At 40.5% G+C, this 18,800-nt stretch overlaps 1 protein-coding gene across 3 annotated transcripts in view; it reads right to left on the minus strand.

The window, feature by feature from the left end:
- DLGAP1 (DLG associated protein 1) overlaps positions 1-18,800 on the minus strand; it is a 325,501-nt gene that overhangs the window by 153,021 nt on the left and 153,680 nt on the right. For all 3 annotated transcript variants that reach the window (XM_032602889.1, XM_032602891.1, XM_032602890.1), the window contains exon 4: positions 13,228-13,468. In XM_032602889.1, coding sequence (XP_032458780.1) covers positions 13,228-13,468 — 241 coding nt within the window. The remainder of the gene's footprint in view (positions 1-13,227; positions 13,469-18,800) is intronic.

An 18,800-nucleotide genomic window follows, 5' to 3' on the forward strand; every position in this document is an offset into this window, starting at 1 on the left:
CAATTGTCACCATGTAAAGTTACTACAATATTGACTATATCTCCTATGTTGTACATTACATCCTGTGACTTATTTATTTTATAACTGGAAGTTTGTGCCTCAATCTCCCTCACTTATTTCACTCATCCCCTCACTCCACTTCCCTTTGGCAGCCATCTCTTTGTTCTCTGTATCTGGGAGCATTGTTCTGTTTGTTAATTTGCTTTCTAGATTCCACATATAAGTGAAATCATACAGTATTTGTCTTTCTCTGCCTGACATTTCACTAAGCATAATACCCTCTAGATCCATCCTTGTTGTTGCAAATTGCAAGATTTCATTCCTTTTTATGGCTGAGTAATATTCCATTACACGTGTGTACAGCATATCTCCTTTATCCATTTATCTGTTGATGGACACTGTGCTTCCATATTTTGGCTATTGTAAATAGTGCTGCAATGAACACAGGTGTGCATATATCTTTTTGTTTGTTTGTTTTTTAATTTATTTTATTTTTGTTTATTTTTGGCCGCGTTGGGTCTTCGTTGCTGCGCAGGGCTTTCTCTAGTTGCGATGAGCAGGGCCTACTCTTCATTGCAGTGTGCAGTCGCTTCTCTTGTTGCAGAGCTTGGGCTCTAGGTGTGCAGGCTTCGGTGGTTGTGGCATGTGGGCTCAGTAGTTGTGGCTCACAGGATCCAGAGCACAGGCTCAGTAGTTGTGGTGCATGGGTTTAGTTGCTCCGCGGCATGTGGGATCTTCCTGGACCAGGGCTCGAACCTGTGTCCCTGCATTGGAGGCAGATTCTTAACCACTGCACCACCAGGGAAGTCCCAGCATACATCTTTTTGAATTAGTGTTTTTATTTTCTTTGGAAAAATACACAGAAATGGAATTGCTAGATCATATGGTAGTTATGTTTTTAATTTTTTGATGATACTCCATACTGTTTTCCATAGTGGCTGTATCAGGTAACTAATTTTTAAATGAAAAGAAAGTTTCTTTTTTGTTAACTTTATTTTATTTTATTTTTTTTGGCTGTGCTACACGGCTTGTGGGATCTTAGTTCCCCAAACAGGGATTGAACCTGGGCCCTCGGCAGTAAGAGCATGGAGACCTAACCACCGGACAGCCAGGGAATTCTGAAAAGAAAGCTTCTTTAAACATTCTTTTTATTTAATGGGATACAGTAAATGTGCTGTCAATAAAACTGGAAAAGATATTGATGTAGCTGCCATCTGACTTAAGCAAACACATGGCAATTCCAAAGGCTAAATAAACAGAGAATGTCTGGTTTGCACTACTTTTTAAGACACGCTGTGCTTTATTAAAATGCCACTGTGACAAATGCCACTAAAGTCATCCTAGATGGTTTGAAGGACAATGGATATGCTGTCCTTGAGCGTTTTTTGTCTTCACCTTTTTCTCAATCAAGATTGTTGAGTGTTTGCTTTGCATAGTTGAGTATTTTTAAAGAGTGTACAATTTATCCCATAGTTTGCAGAATGGTGAGACAGGACTGGGAAGGAGGATACTGGACTCTGACAGTGATACGGCACTGAGCACAGGGTGCAGAGTGAAATGTAATTTTGGGTGGTCGCCCCTGTGTGAAAGTTGGGTCACGTTAGGTGGGGCATCTCTGTGTGGAAAGAATTGTTTCGATGTTTGCCAGGCAGAAGAAGTCGTTTAATAGAGATTTAAAAAGGATAGTGCCAGCCCACGCATGTCCTCTTCGAAGGAAACTCTGCTCAAACCACGCATTGAAGAAGTCGTGGCTCCTGGGTCACAGGAGTCCCAGAAGGATGGGAGAAGGAGGGTGGGGATGAAAAAGTGGTCATCGAAATAATGGCTGAAAATTTCCCAAACTTGGCAATTTGGCAAAAAAATATGGGTAAATACAATAGACTTCCTCTCGCCTCCGATATTTTGTACATTATATTTGACGTTTGAAGCAAAAAGTATAACGTTGTGTGATGTGGCTCTCAATGTATGTAGAGAAAATATTTAAGATAATTATATTATAAATGAGAGAAGGCAAAGGGACTTGTAGGGAGGTTAGGTTTCTATACTTGATTCAAAGTGGTAAAATGTGGACAAGAGTAGATCTTTGTCGTGATGGTATGGTTCTGTATCTCGAGTGCAGTGGTAGTTGCGAGAATCTGCACTTGTGATAACTACCCATATACATTGCGCCAAAGTCAGTTTCCTGGTTTTGATATTGTATTGTTATCTACGATGTAACCATTGGGGTAGACTGAGGGGTATAAGTGACTTCTGTACTATCTTTGTAATTTCCTGTAAATACATAATTATTTCTAAACAAAAAGTTAAAATTAAAGATGATGGAAAGAAGTTCCTTGAAAATGATAAAAGCCAACATTTCATATCTCGTCATAATTCTCTGGCCGTCATCAACATTTTGGAAGAGAATAAGATATTTTAGAGGCAAAGCAGTGGATGACATAGACTCACTGATTTTCTTAAATTATATAATTTAATTGTGGGGGAAAGTATGTAATGGGATAAGGATATCAGATGCAAAAGCAATTCAAGTTTGGATTTTAAGAGGCAAAGGACGGTAATCCTACTCAGAAATTCAGAGTGAGCTTTTGATTTCATCAGATCTGATATTCTTTGTCAGGGATATACCTGTAAAGTATAAAAGTGGTTCAGCAAAGTTAATTTTAATAATATTACGTATCCCCTTGAAACCATAAAACTGAAAAAATATTGTAGGGATAAACACTAATTAAATTTTGACAGTTTTTTGTATTTTTTAGAGATAATTTAGACTGGTTATTTTCTTCTGCAAGTTAAATTAGAAGTTATGAGTATTCTCAGTAATACTGATAATTAATAGAAAAGTGTAAAAAAGAGCCGCAACATGGATACAACTAGAGATTATAATACTAAGTGAAATAAGTCAGAAAGAGAAAGACAAATACCATATGATATCACTTATATGTGGAATCTAAAATATGGCACAAGTGAACTTATCTATGAAACAGAAACAGACTCACAGACATAGAGAACAGACTTGAGGTTGCCAAGGGGGAGAGGAGGGGGAGGGATGGAGTGGGAGTTTGGGGTTGGTAGAAGCAAACTATTAAATAAAAAGAAAAAAAAAAAAAGAATGGGTAAATAGCAAGGTCCTACTGCATAGCACAGGGAACTATATTCAATACCCTGTGATAAACCATCATGGAAAAGAATATGAAAAAGAATGTGTACATGTGTATAACTGAGTCTCTTTGCTGTACTGCAGAAATTAACACAACATTGTAAATCAACTGTACTTCAGTTAAAAAAATGGCAATAAAAAGAAAAGGGTAAAAAAGGAAAAGTTATCTTGTATGCTGGTGGAATTTACATGTCAGTAGGACACCAGCAGATGGCAAAGAAAACTTTCAGTGTTAATAGTGACATGATCATTGCTTTCTCATTACGATAAATATAAGACTATTTCTTATATAATTGCTAATATAGTAAAATCATGGTACTATTCATCTTGGTCTTCTCTCTTTTTTAAGTAAGGACACTTGGCAGCAGTAAAGGGTTACCCTGTATGCTTGACAGAAAGTCAATGGCAAGAGGAACAGAGAGAAATACAAAAGCTCGGCTCTTGGATTTATTTACTAGCTGGAGCTGTGTAGGGTTGTCCAAGTGCTAGCATTAATCACACATATGGTTTTTAGTTACTATTATTCTACTATATTTGTTAAAGTTCAATGCTAATTGGATCAGACAATGTTGGACTTACTGAAGGCTTTTAAATATGTTCACATATTCCATTACAAAACAGTGTCTACGGAGGTATCAGAAAGAGAAAAAAGCGGATTTTTAGGTTCTGTGTTGTCATGTCATTAATTTTTTGGAGAAATTTCCCATATTCACAGGAAAGAAGTCTGATTTTCTAATTTGTGTTTTCTGATTGACCTTGGTAACTGGGTTATGAATGCTCAACCCAGCCAAGAGACCAGCCAGATCAGGATTAAATTATAGTATTTTTTTACTTAGTGCAAGGTAGAGACCTCTGATGATTTCATCAGCCACAACACAGACTTTACCACCTGCTTACTTTACATGTGAATTGGTAAAAATTCTTTTTTCCACTCAGTGCTATCTGACAGCACTATAACTAGATCAAGGGTTGGATATTTGATCTTTTAAATCCACCTTCATGTCAAAATGACCAAGTATAATATGAAATTTTAAACCCAAAGAGTATTTTCTTCTTTGAGGCTTTTTTTTTATTCATTGTCATTTCTCTTTCTTTTTTAATCTTTAATTTCACTTTAAACAGATATCCCAGGGTTAGACAAACCAGCATGAAAAACCATGTCACTAATATGTGATCAAAACAGTTTCTTTTAAAGAGGGATTTTCAGAAATTTTAATGGAAAACACAGGTTTCAAACATGGCAGGAACTAAATGAATATTTGTGGGAAGAAAAATGAAAGAAAAGAGTTCCTGGGGCTTCCCTGGTGGCGCAGTGGTTGAGAGTCCGCCTGCCGATGCAGGGGACACGGGTTTGTGCCCCGGTCCGGGAAGATCCCATGTGCCGCAAAGCGGCTGGGCCCGTGAGCCATGACCGCTGAGCCTGTGCATCCGGAGCCTGTGCTCCGCAACGGGAGAGGCCACAACAGTGAGAGGCCCGCATACCGCAAAAAAAAAAAAAAGAGTTCCTGGGCCTCTCATTCTGTAGACAGATTTGTAATAAATTAGTTCAGGGTATACTATACTTTACTAAGCATTTATTGATGAGTAAAGAGAATTTAAGAGCCTGTTCTGTCACTAGCTTGGTCCAGCTGTTTACACTCGCTAAGCCTTAATATTTTTTCCTGCATGATGAAAATGATGATATCACATCCCATACATGTCATGGAGTATTTGTGAGGATTACACAAGATAATCTATGCAACTGGTTCATAATGCGCGTCAAAGTGTACGCGCTCCAAGATTAGCCATTATCATTATTATTAAACTAAGCGAGATTGAGAGATTAAAATTAAACCCAAGGTAGAGGCATTCTGATGTGTAATTTACATAGTGCTTCCTTATTAATGATCTCATTTGAACCTCACAACAACGCTAAAGGCCGGAAGACCCTGGGGCCCCATCACTATTGGCCCTGTGACAACCTCTCCCATGGGCAAAGGCAGATTTGAGGGCTGTCTACGGTGCATGATACCTCCAGGTTTGGCACTTTGGTCCTGAGAGGCAATTTTTTTTTTTTTTAACGTTTTTATTGGAGTATAATTGCTTTACAATGGTGTGTTAGTTTCTGCTTTATAACAAAGTGAATCAGTTATATGAGAGGCGATTTTTAAAAAAATTTATTTTATTCAACTATAGTTGATTTAACAATGTGTTAATTTCTACTGTACAGCAAAGTGATTCATATATATATATATTCATATTCTTTTCCATTATGGTTTATTACAGGATATTGAATATAGTTCCCTGTGCTCTGCAGTAGGACCTTGTTCATCCATTCCACATACAATGGTTTGCATCTGCTAATCCCAAACTCCCAATTCATCCTTCCCCCGACCCCCTCTGGCCCCCTCGGCAACCACAAGACTGTTCTCTACGTCTGTTTCTGTTTCTTATGTAAGTTCATTTGTGTCATATTTTAGATTCCACATGTAAGTGATATCATATGGTATTTGTCTTTCTCGGTCTGACTTATGTCGCTTATTATGATAATCTCTAACTCATTCCATGTTGCTGCAAATGGCATTATTTCATTCTTTATTTATGGCTGAGTAGTATTCCATTGTATATATATCTACTACGTCTGTTTTATCCATTCCTCTGTCTATGGACATTTAGGTTGTTTCCATGTCTTGGCTATTGTGAATAGTGCTGCTATGAATATAGGGGTACATGCATCTTTTTTATTTATAGTTTTGTCTGGGTATATGCCCAGGGGTGGGATTGCAGGATCATATGGAAACTCTATTTTTAGTTTTTTGAGGAACCTCCATACTGTTCTCCATAGTGGCTACACCAATTTACCTTCCCACCAACAGTGTCGGAGGGTTCCCTTTTCTCCACACCCCCGAGAGGTGTTTTATATGCAGCAAAACTACTGGAGGAGATGAAAGCAGAAGACACTCTTCAGACCCTGTGTCTTCCTCAGTGTCGACAGGACTTTTGCATTTTATGACTTCATAATATTTCTACTTAGAGTGCAGAAGAATGTCACCTTAAGGGCCCCAAAGAAGAAACATTATAACCAAAATTCTTCCAAAAGTCATCACTGTCAGTTTTCTCAGATATAAAAAACAGAGCAGTTGCCTCACAAGAGGCATAAGTTGTACTACAAATCTTGCCTTTTTTTTTTTTTTTTTTGGTCTAGGCCTTCTAAGATGGGAGGAAGTGGACATCTCCACAATTCTACTTGGATGTTTGGAGAAATTCAAGGAAGGGAGCCTCATAAGCAGAGGGACAAGGAACCAGTCCAGGCAAGATCTGAAATTTATTACTTGTTCTTATCTTGAATAGAAAGGAAAGTTTCTTTGTTTAAAAAAAATTGCTGTCTGTCATTTGGACTTCTGAACTTTTCCCTCATTGCTTTATAAAAACAACCTGTTAATTAACTTTGCGCCTGTTAGAAAGAAGTGAGCTTCCTCTGAACTCTAAGGATTCTCCATGAATTTGTAGAGCTGAGGCGCAAACAAGCAAAGGGCTATGGCTCACCTGGGGTTTTATTCTGACTTTGCCTCCAGCTAGAAGCCTACCACTTTGGGCCTTAGTTTTCCTACCTTAAAATGCGTTTGTGGATTAGATCGGGGGTGGCAGCCTCTTTCGGTAAAGGGCCAGAGTGTAAACATCTTTGGCTTTCTGTACCATACGGTCTCTGGAGCAACTACTCAGCCACAGACAACGTGTCAGCAAATGGATGTGATTTTGTGCCCATAAAATTTTTTTTACAAAAATAGGCAGCAGGTTAGATCTGGCTCATAGGCTGTAGTTTCAGACCCCTGGACTGGATGATATAGAAGTTTCTATTGCTAGTATTTTATCATTCAACTTATTTTAACAGCAACGCTATTTCCCTGGGAAAGTCACCTTGATTATCCAAACTTTTTAATTAGTTATTTTTTATTTATTTATTTTCGGCTGCATTGGGTCTTAGCTGAGGCACGTGGGCTTCTCCCTAGTTGTGGTGCGAGGGCTCAGTAGTTGTGGCATGTGGGCTTTGTTGCCTCGCGGCATGTGGGATCTTAGTTCCCTGATCAGAGATCGAACCAACGTCCCCTGCATTGGAAGGCGGATTCTTTACCACTGGACCACCAGGAAAGTCCCCAAACAGTTGTTGAGTATGGAGTTTGTGAGGTACTTAAGTATTTTTTTTTTTGGCTAATTACTGCAGCATTATTCATGATAGCCAAGATATGGAAACAACATAAGTGTGCATGGAGGGATGGATGGATGAAGATGTGGTATATAGATACACAATAGAACATTTATTCAGCCACAAAAAGGAGGAAACCCTGCCATTTGTGACAACATGGGTGGACCCTGAGGGCATTATGTTAAGTGAAATAAGTCAGAGAAAGAGAAATACTGCATAATCTCACTTATATGTGGAATCTCAAAAAGCTGCACTCTTAGAGAGTAGAGTGGTGTTTACTAGGGGCGGGAGGATGGGGCAAAGGGGAAGACAGTGGTCAAAAGAACAAACTTCCGTTTAGAAGATGAATAAGTTCTGGAGATCGAATGCACAGAACCGTGATCATAGTCAACAATACTGTATTACATTCAAAGTCGCTGAGAGACTAGGTCTTAAGTGTTCTCACCATAGGAAAGAGGTGATAATTATGTGCTGTGATGGAGGTGTCAGCTGACACTGTGGTGCTAATCATATGAATGAATCAGATCAACTCATTCTACAACTTAAACTTACACAGTGTGGTATCTGTCCAGTTTTAGCATCCGGGTGATGGTGACCTCATAGAATGAGCTTGGGGGTGTTCCTTCCTCTGCAATTTTCTGGAATAGTTTCAGAAGGATAGGTGTTAACTCCTCTGTAAATGTTTGATAGAATTCGCCTGTGAATCCCTCTGGTCCTGGACTTTTGTTTGTTGGGAGTTTTTAAATCACAGTTACTTAAACTTACACGATGTAATATGTCAATTATATCGGAGTAAAACAAGTATTTTTCTGCATCTTCTCTTACCTTTTTTTCCTCCATTATTGAATGCCTAGCATGTGTTATAAATGTAAATTACTACCTTCATGTTATTCTGCTTAAGATCTTGTGTGTTTAGGGTTTGTTGCTGTTGCTGGGGGTGGGGGGGAAGCAGGCTGTATGGGATTGGAGTGTAGGATGCTGGGAGGTAGGTTTGGTGTGGTCTTCTAGATGGGATGGCTGCCTGGGTGTGATGACCCAAACCTGTGAGAACTCCTGGGATGTTAGCCCCGACCTCAGGTGCTCAAAAAGGTAACTGCTTCTGTATCTGGAGCTGGGAAAGTGTGTGAGGTTAAGATTATGGAAGAGCGTGTCTCTATTTAAAGAAAAATGTGATCTCTCTTGTTAGAAAAATCAAACTGGAAAACATGCTGTGATCACCGCGGCCCCAAGCCACACTCAAGAGGGCAAAGTGTGTTGACTCCCTGCTGGAGGGCCCTGGCTGCTCGCCAGGGTGACGCTCTGTCCTGGGCCCTCGCTGCCCTTCCTGGGGGCTCCATCAAGAACAGGAGACCAGTTCAACCCCATCCATTTCTAAGAGCTTCCCCTAATAGAAGAATATAGCACACAGGCCAAACGTGAGGAGCAACAGGGTAGCATATACTTACTCTTTATAAATATTATATTATTGCTACATAAAGCTTCCTTTAAAGACTTGTAGTTTCAAAGCGAAAACTTCTTAAAAGACCAGAGAAGCATATATCATGATAGTCTGCCTATTTCTGTCAAAGAGTATTATTTTAATTCAAATATTATATTGGCTTTTAAAATCATGAAAAGCAATACGTGCTTATTTTAAAAATCTCCCTCTGTCCACACCCACTGACCCTCCTGCCTACTACTTGCTGGGTAACAACTACAAACGATGCATTTTGTCTCTGCTGACCACGTGTGTGTCTGTGTATCTGTATGAGTAGATCCACTGATGTTGATACACTATTTTTGCTTATCCAGGCCCCTGATGTCACCATATATATATATATATTTTTTGATGTCACCATATTGAAGTCTGTCTAGCTGCAATGTGGTAATGCCTTTGATAGATCCTGGATGCTTAGTGTCGGAAGTGAAAAGAAACCTCATCCTTAAACGCGTACAATTGCATTTGTATATTCCACAAGGAGGCCAGTCGAATCCAGTACTCTGAAGTGGAGGTCTGGGTCTGTTTCTAGCACCAAGTTCTACTTTCACCTAAAATATTCAGACGATTGAGGTAAGGGTGCTTGTTTTCCCACAGTCATAAGGCTAACTGCCCTCTTAAAATTTTTACTTTCCTACGGTAGCTGTAATCCTCACCAAATAGTCCCAGGTGCAATGATTATATAAAAACTTGTTGAATCTATTAGATGGAGAGATTATCTGCGTGCTTGAAGCAGATGATATACTGAGATAACATAGGACTGTATCATAGTTAGATAAACCGAAAAGTCAATAAACCAAAAGAAGCATAACTATAAATCACTCCCTAACTCAGCTCCTAGTTGGTCCCCAAGGCTCCGTTAATCCTTGATCATTTTACTAGGGGCTCCTTAGGGCCATCTAGAGCCAAGCCCATCTTCCTGATTCTCCCACGTGGCAGCAGGCACTGTTGTGGACCTTTGTCGGTGGTGTCATTTTGCTCATATAAAGAATGGACAAGGCTGGAGGAGAAAAGTTTAAGTGTCTATTTTGTTGAAAATTTGAACAATTCAAAACGGGCTGACACAAAAATCAAAGACTCAGAATGTGGACTGTCCGTGGGGAGAAAAGGTATAGCTATTAACTGCATTTGACAAAAACGAAGCATTGTCTTTCAGGGAAAGGGAAGTTTAAGACAAATGGAATCTGTTGTAAATGTCCCAAGAATAATGAGCAAAGGAGAAATCTACCTCCTGTCCCAACACGGTTGTAAATTTGACCTGTGTACATGGGGAAATGGTTAAAATTAGAGCAAAGTCAGTTCCTGATTAACACAGATGAGCGCACGCTTTCAAAAATTAGTAGGTCCTATGAGAAAGTAGGAAGGAAACTTCTACTGGAAGGAAACCAGTAGAAGAAAATATGATGGTACTGACATCACATGACAGAGAAAGGGAAAATTGTGTGTGTGTGTGAGAGAGAGAGAGAAGGAAGAGGGGTAAGGAGGAAGCCCAGGAATTATGAGAGCAGTGGAATGAAGGGCACAGAATCTTATTATATCCTAAAGCGACTTTTTAAAAAGAACCAATTCATGGCGTAGAGAAATTGTGAAAAGTGATATTAGAATTCTAAAGGACTTACTTAGAAACTCCTGTAATATTTAGCCCTTAAATTGTTTGCTTACTTTTCCCCGACTGTAAAAATGATATATCATAATGTTGACTTGGATGATGAAGGGTGAGGTCACCGGCTGCCCTGTACAAAAATCTGATACTTTATGCTTCACCATTCCCTGTGACATCTTCCTGACCCTAAACCCCTGCAGCTGTAGCCAAGCCTGGAGCCTTCCCATCTAGACGGCTGCAGGTGGATGGGGTCCAGGACATAGGACAAGGCATGTGGAGCCCAAGATGGAGCAGTTGCTGTCACCTCCGTGGTGTTTTCATTTATTTCTTTTATTATTTGGCTGTTCTCCCACATAGGGCCACTGGCTAAAGCCCCTCCAACTGAACTTACATTCTATTCTATTTTATTTTTTTGGCTGTGTTGGGTCTTCATTGCTGCACGTGGGCTTTCTCAAGCTGTGGCGAGCGGGGGCTACTCTTCGTTGCGGTGCATGGGCTTCTCATCGCGGTGGCTTCTCTTGTCGCGGAGCGTGGGCTCTAGGTGCGTGAGTTTCAGCAGTTGTGGCACGTAGGCTCAGTAGTTGTGGCTCTAGGGCTCTAGAGCGCAGGCTCAGTAGTTGTGGCACACGGGCTTAGTTGCTCTGCAGCATGTGGGATCTTTCCTGACCAGGGATGGAACCCCTGTCCCCTGCATTGGCAGGCAGATTCTTAAGCACTGCGCCACCAGGGAAATCCCTTAATTTACATTCTAAATGGAACAGCACAGGACGCCCTCCCAGGCCTTGCTCACTTCCTTCTCTGATAGGCTTGTCAGATTTAGCAAACACTGCAGACACTACAGATAATTCTGTCGTATAAGTAGGTCCCATGCAATATTTGGGATATACTTACACTACAGAAGTATTCACCATTGATCTGAAATTCCGATGTAACTGGCAACCTGGATTTTACCTGGATTTTTATTGTTTGGACTCTGCAAACCCCCAGAGCAGCTGGGAAGGGTCTTAGGAAGGTCAGAATAGCGCATTTGGGGTGAAAAGCACAGTACAAAGAGTAAGTAAATTGTCTCTTAAAGGACGAAACACAAACACCTCTTAGTTGATCTGAAAACAGCCATCCTGGAGTCCTTGTCACTTTACCCCCAACACTGCTCCCTGCAGGGGTGGTGGAGGTGGAGGTGAGCCAGTAGCCCTTTTCCTTCCCTCGGCCCTTCTGGGCAAGGATCTGCATTTTGCATGTTTAAGGACTAACTACAGCACAGAAGAGTAGCTGGCGGGTGATGAGGCCGCTATACAGAGAACGGAGCAGACACGGAAGAGGACTGAGGGGGAGCTGGAAGTAGGGTCAGGGAAACAAGGAAACACCAAAGACACAGTGAGGAAGCTAGAGGCGCAGGCAGACCTTCAAGCCACACTTAGTGCACAAATGTAAACACACATAAATATGCCCATGAATGAATTAAAAAATGTGTTCATTTTCTGAATCAACCTTATTTAACTTATTAACCTCGTCTGGGCTGTTCTTGCGAAATTTCCTAGTGAGCAGGAATGCACACCCACCATCTCTGGTGGGAGACAGCCAGCCAGGGCCAGAGCTGCTGCGCTCTGGAGGGGCTGCTGAGCCAGGGTAACGTCTAGAAGCATCTTTCCCCTAATCCTGAGATCCCAATTTGCATTGGTCCAGAAGGAATGCCTATTGTTTCACCTCTAATGGTTATTTGCAAATTCTATCTCAACCCCGTCTTTCTAGTTAGTAGGATTTTAATTCAGGTTTGAGAACCTATTAATTCTCAAGCCTGCAGACGTTCTAGGCTGAACGATAATTACATTTGAGGCACCTAGAACAAAAACTGAATAATACAATAGTCTAGTAAGACTCTTCCTTCTAATTAATTCATCATTATTTATCTTGACTCTTGGTTTGATGATCTTTTTGTAGAATTAGTCTTTATTGGAGTAATGCTGAATTCCATCAAAGTTAAGACTAGTTAACTATGGAGGGGATTTTCTTCTTGGACCCAAATGTTATTTTTAAAAAAGCACCCCAAAACCCAAAAAACACATGTACACTGTCACACACAATCCATGACTATGTTCCTGTGTAGGTCCAGTGTCATGGAAACCAGTTAAGCTCTTCTGTGCCTCTCTGACTAAAATCAGATCAAAAGACAGTGTAGCAGCATAAACCTGAATTAGTTTAGAGGGAAAAGGAGATTCTGTATGCATATAGTTAGGAGGTTTTAAAATGATGAAATAAATCTGCCTTCTGTTATAAGGAAAGAAAACTCATAAAGTGTGCAATCAATATTACTGCATCATCCGTTTCTTATTTTCTCACAGTGGTACTTCAGGTCTTTTGGGAGAGTCATTTTGTGGATATCTTGGAATTTAAAAAGCTTTCCAGCTCTGTGACGCTCAACAGTCAGGGTGTCTGATTCCTGGAGGGGTCACACCCCTAAAAGTCAGGGCCTGATGATGGAGAGTAGGAGTTGGGTGGGATGAGTGTGCGGTCCTAGGATGTTGTGTGGGTGTTTTGGGAAGATCTTCCCCCTGTGCCATCCCTCTTGGTCCCACAGTTGCAGTCTCCTCTGTTGATACCAGAGATGGAGATGGAGGAAGAAGGGTGTGCGTGGATGTGGCCGGTGGAGGCTGGGGATAGAGGCGAGCAGGGAAGCAGACGCGCTGCCTCGAGGGCTGTAGGTGGGGTTTGGTGAAGGGTGACCGTGTGATAACAGCGAGGGGACCACGTGCAGTGTCTGGGGGCAGTCGTGCAGCCCCCCGGGCGCGGGGCCAGCTCTGCCCACTCACCCGTGCTGCTCTGGATGGTCCTCACGGTGGTGGTGGTACGCGGTGGGGAGGAAGACCTCAGCGACACGCACTCGTCGTCCTGCGAGCAGCCCTTCTCGATGGCGCGCACGTAGCTGTGGCTCCGCATGCGGAAGCAGCCGGGCATCGGCAGGTCCAGGGCCTCCACTGCCTGTGACTCCAGCTCGCTGAACACCGACTCGCACACCGACTCGAACTGCCCGTTCACCTCCATCTCGCTCACCTGCGGGCGAGACGGGGACCGTAACACTGCGCTGTTCCGGGGGAGAAGCCACCTCGCCCTCGGAGCATCTCCAAACTGCATCCCCCAGAAGAACGCCCCGTCCGCTTACAGTAAACTTCAGCGCATTGTATTTACTCTACCTGACAGACTATAGTAGAATGGTATCTAGTTTAAGATCCCAAATAGTCAATTAAATTCTAAAGAAAAAGAACTTTGTTTTTAGAATGCAGGGAAGCGTGGCGTAGGGAAATCTTACATCAGGGCACGCCAAGGTGCTAATTCTTCCTTATTTATGAATGCAAACCTAGGGGCCAATTTTATAGGCCTGCGGTCAGAGTTCGTATATTTCAATGGGGCTGTAATTTTAGCACAAACGTTTCAGAAACTAGTATTTTTATTGTGCCTTTGGAAGTGACTAGCTCGTCAAATAATTTGCATCGACTGAAACTTAATTTACTGCAAAGTATAAAAACAGGCCCTGTATTTTCTGGCAAGATACCCACATCATGCACAAAAATAGACCAAACCCAGATGTGAAAATCTTGAAAGGCACTACTGAGATTTTCAAACTATCTACATACTATTTAAAGAAGGTTTCACTCTTCTCTATAAAAGCTGATATGGTCCACAAATTGTTTATAAATGTGTTTTAAAATTCTTCCAAATGAGGTCTTCCCTTTTCGAAGCATCAGTTTTTATTATTATATTCCCCTGTATATAATTTACATTGGATTTGAGCACCACCTTAAAAAAAAAAAAAAAAATCCAGACCAGGTGCTTCTGTCAGTTTCTCACTTTGCAGCTGATGGGATAGAGGTGTGGCAGCATTCTTCAAAGTTCTGCTACCTTCCAGAACTTCGTATGTCAAATTTCCTTAATATCAAATTCATGAGTAATTGAAAATTTAACAGATTAAACTATAATTAAGCTTGAGTGTATACTGAAAAGGATGGCAATTTTATGTTATAGGAAGATGCAATCCAATAATGGCTAATTTCTTTAAACTTCAATTACCTTAAGGCATATCAAGTGAAAAAGAGACATACATTTCTTAATAATAATTCTTTACAGTTTAAAGTAGTATTTTCATATACTTTATCTAATTTGATATAAAATCCCTGCACATTTTCAAGGCTAATAATTATATATGTCCATATTTAAAAATTATATATATATAATATATACTTGTTTTTAGGAGATAGTTGGAGGCGCATTTAGAGGTAAAGGGACATGATGTTTGCAACTAATTGTCAAATATAGAGAAAGTGAGCAAATGAGGCAAAATTTTAATAATGAGTATGAATCTGGGTCAATGATGTACAGGAGGTCTTTGTACTTCACATGGGACTCTTTTGTCAGTTTGGAATGATTTCAAAGTAAAAAGTAAAACAAACTATATATATATTTATTATTATTAATAGATTTTCCCCTATTAATCAAATATCCCAAAGAGATAGTAAAGTATCTATCCCTATCAAGGTAACAACAATTAAACCTGGATGATTACCTTTCAGAGGGTATTAGTGCCCCCTACCCTATTTTTCATAAAAAATGAATCATAAAGTAAATATATTGAATAATTCTGCAACCTGTTTTTTTCCACTTAAACTTCTATTTTATACTTATATTCTTAATAGGATTCTCCTTCTTTATTCTCTTTTTTAAAAAATTTTATTTATATATTTCTTTATTTTTGGCTGTGTTGGGTCTGCGTTGCTGTGCGCAGCCTTTCTTTAGTTGTGTTGAGCGGGGGCTACTCTTCATTGGGGTGCACGGGCTTCTTATTGCAGTGGCTTCTTTGGTTGAGTGTGGGCTCTAGGCGCACGGGCTTCAGTAGTTGTGTCTCGCGGGCTCTAGAGCGCAGGCTCAGTAGTTGTGGTGCACGGGCTTAGTTGCTCTGCGGCAAGTGGGATCTTCCCCGAGCAGGGCTTGAACCCGTGTCCCTTGCATTGTCAGGCGGATTCTTAACCACTGCGCCACCAGGGAAGCCCCTTCATTCTCTTTTAACTTTTTGTTTTTATTATATACAGATATAGAAAACCATGCAAAATAAATGCATAGCTTGTGAATTATAATAAAGCCAACACCCTTGTACCTAGTACTCAGATCGGGGAACAGAATTTTCTCAGGCACCTAGAAGCCCCTCCATAGACCCCATCCTACCCACAGCCCCCACCCTCCCTCCAAAAGTAATTACTACTCTGAGTTTTATTGCAAGCACTGCTTTGCATTTATGTTTTTTTTACCTAAGTGTGCATCCCTAGACTCTACAGTTCGGTCTTACCCATTTGAAAAATTTATATCTTTTAATTCACTTTTTATATTCAGGCCTCCCTCCACCCGTTTTTAACAAATATTACAACTTATCTATTGAAGCACCTGGGGCGTTTGACCTGGAAAGTTTCCCAGAGTCTGGATTTGCTGATTTCCTGCACACGGAAGATTTAGCATGTTCCACTGTCCTTTGTGTTTCCTGAAATTTGAAAGTTGGATCCAGAGGCTTGATCAGACTCAGGTTCAATCTCTTTGGCAAGACTAGAGGTCATGTGTCACGGGCTCTCTCATCAGGAAGCACATTATGTCTGGTTATCTCTCTTTTTATGCTGTTGGGAGTCATTGATGCTCAGTGCCTAGATCCATTAGTTCATTGGGGGTTGCAAAATGGTGATATTCTTGGTTCTACCAACTTTTACAGTCACTAGTTGGAATTTTTTTTAAATAAAGAAATGCTTCCTCTCATATTAGTTGGTTAGTAGGTTCAGTTCACACAGTAACAGCAGATGTTTGATCTTTTCCCTTTTATTTACTAGTTAAAAAAATATATATATTTATTTATTTATTTGGCCGTATCAGGTCTTAATTGCAGTGTGGGCTCTTTGTTGCGGTGTGTGGGCCCTCTAGTTGTCCTGCAGCATATAGGATCTTAGTTTCCCGATCAGGGATCGAACCTGCATCCCCTGCATTGGAAGGCAGATTCTTAACCACTGGACCACCAGGGGAGTCCCTATTTACTAATTTTTAAGATAATAAATTTGTTCTCTTGTATCTACCAAACATGACCAGTTAATTTTTAAAAGTATAAAAATGGACTCAGATTTAAAAGTATTTGATGGTTTTAAATCCACTTCTATTTTCATTCTTATTTAACTCATCTGTCCCATCTGTGGCCAGTGGGAACCTCTTAGGTTGGCTCCTGGGTCCTTTTGACATGAGACCAGTGGTCTTTGATAACTTCCTTTGTATCTGGTATGACAAGTTATTCAAAACTTATCTTGCATCTTTCCTGCCCAGTCCTGAAATTAGTATTTTTCCACAAAGTCTTTTTTCTTTTAGTGGTAAATTGTATCACAAGAACACAGTTTGGGTACCAGGAAGCTTCACTGTCATTGCTACAGGGTTGGTCAATCTTCCTAGGCCTTTCAGTGGACAGAGAACTAGGTTATGAATACATCGAATTCAAATTCACACTGCAGTGTTTTTATGTAACTTCTTCTATGTTATGTTTATACATATACCTTTATCGCATATTAAAAATCCTCGTTTTCAAGGACACAGAAGATGATGGAATTGGGATATACTACAGTGATTCATTTGCTTTCTTCCACAATACGTACACAACAGCCTCAGAATAGCATACTAATACCACCTGCCCAACCATTACTGAAAACAGTTCACAATTCTTTTTTTTTTTTGCATCTGCTGTCTCTATTATTCCCTCATTTAAAAATAGTTGTGCTAGATTGACATTATCAGAGCATATAACTTACACGTTCTCTCCCACTGTAGCTCTCATTAGTCTTAGTGTTACAAATAACTATATATTTAATGCTTGCCACTACTTTTTTCATATAAAAAGATGATCCTTCATCCAACTTAGACACAAATATAGGTCAAATAGTTCTAGATGGCTTATAAAGACAAAGAGTAGACCCCTGACCCACCCAGCCCACCCCCCAATTCTCCCTCCCCAGAGGCAACCATTTTCAATTCTTCCAGTTGGATTTTATGGTGTTTGCATCCATATTGCAGAACACATGCTTATGTGAATCTCTTGATATGTTCATAGACCTCTTGGTTTCCTTCCTGCCCTTGAAGCATCCCTCTTGGAGCCTCCTATCCTACTGCAGTCTATGGCTGCCAAGCCCACTGCTGTCCTGGGATCTCCCTTCCCCATCATCCCAGGGGTGCCCTTTATTATCTAGCCTGTGGTGGAGCCCCTGTTCCCTCTTCCTAATTTTATTCCCTCCTTTTGGTGGAGCACATCTTCCAGTGCTTTCTTGGGAAGGCGCCACCTCACATTGATGGAAATGTCTGTACCCCACCTCCACTGTTAAGGGAGAGCATGCTTGCATTTAGAATTCTAGCTGTATCCCTTTTCCTTCAGATGTTTCCAGGCTTTGCTCCTGTCTCTTAGCCTCCATGTGTGCTATGATTGAGCAAGTGGATGCCTTTCTCATTCCTGAGCCTTTCCACGTGAGCTGGTTTGCCCCATCCCTTTTAGGTACTAAATGATCTAATGTTTCACCATGGCATTCTCTGTGTGGATCTTTCTCCATCCATTTTGCTGGGTACTGTGTGGGCCCTCTCAACCTGCAGATTCATGTCTTTCAGTTCTGGGACCATTATTTCATTAGTAATTGCCTTCCTTCTGTTTTCTCTTTTCTTTCTGAAACTCCTAGTGTTCATTGTTGGAATCCAAGAACAAGAAACATGAAGAAAAATACAGTGATACATCATAATTTCCAAAACCAAACTGGAGGTCTTATACTTCCTGATCTCAAAACTAACTACAAAGCTACAATAATCAAAACAGTTTGGCACTGACATAGGACAGACATACAGACCAATGGAACAGAATGGAGAGTCCAGAAGTAAAGTCATGCATCTATTTGCCACTAGTTCTTACATTTGGTCTTTTGGGTTGTCTAAAGCTCACTGTCTGGTAGATGCCTCGGGATGGGCTCACGGAAACGGTATTCCCTGCATTCCTCCATGCTTTTAATAGTGTGCCCATGCTTTTTATATTTGAAAGTCAGTTTTTTTGGATATAAAATATTTGGTTCACATTTTCCCCCTTGGCTACAATAACATATTACTCAATTTTATTTTGGCATAAACTACTGTTATTATAGAGTCTGATGATAATTTAATTTTTGTTCTTTCTTAAGTCACTTGCTTTTTTTGTCTAGAAGTCCAAAGGGGGGGGTGGTGGTTTTTTTTTTTAAATTCTTCAAAATCCTGTAATTTTACGAGACTATGTCTTGGTATTTATTGTTTTGGGTCAGTTTCTCAGGTACATGGTATATTCTTTTGAATCTTTTTATTTCAGGGA

This window comes from Phocoena sinus, chromosome 14 (genome assembly GCF_008692025.1).
Source record: "Phocoena sinus isolate mPhoSin1 chromosome 14, mPhoSin1.pri, whole genome shotgun sequence".
Taxonomy (NCBI): domain Eukaryota; kingdom Metazoa; phylum Chordata; class Mammalia; order Artiodactyla; family Phocoenidae; genus Phocoena; species Phocoena sinus.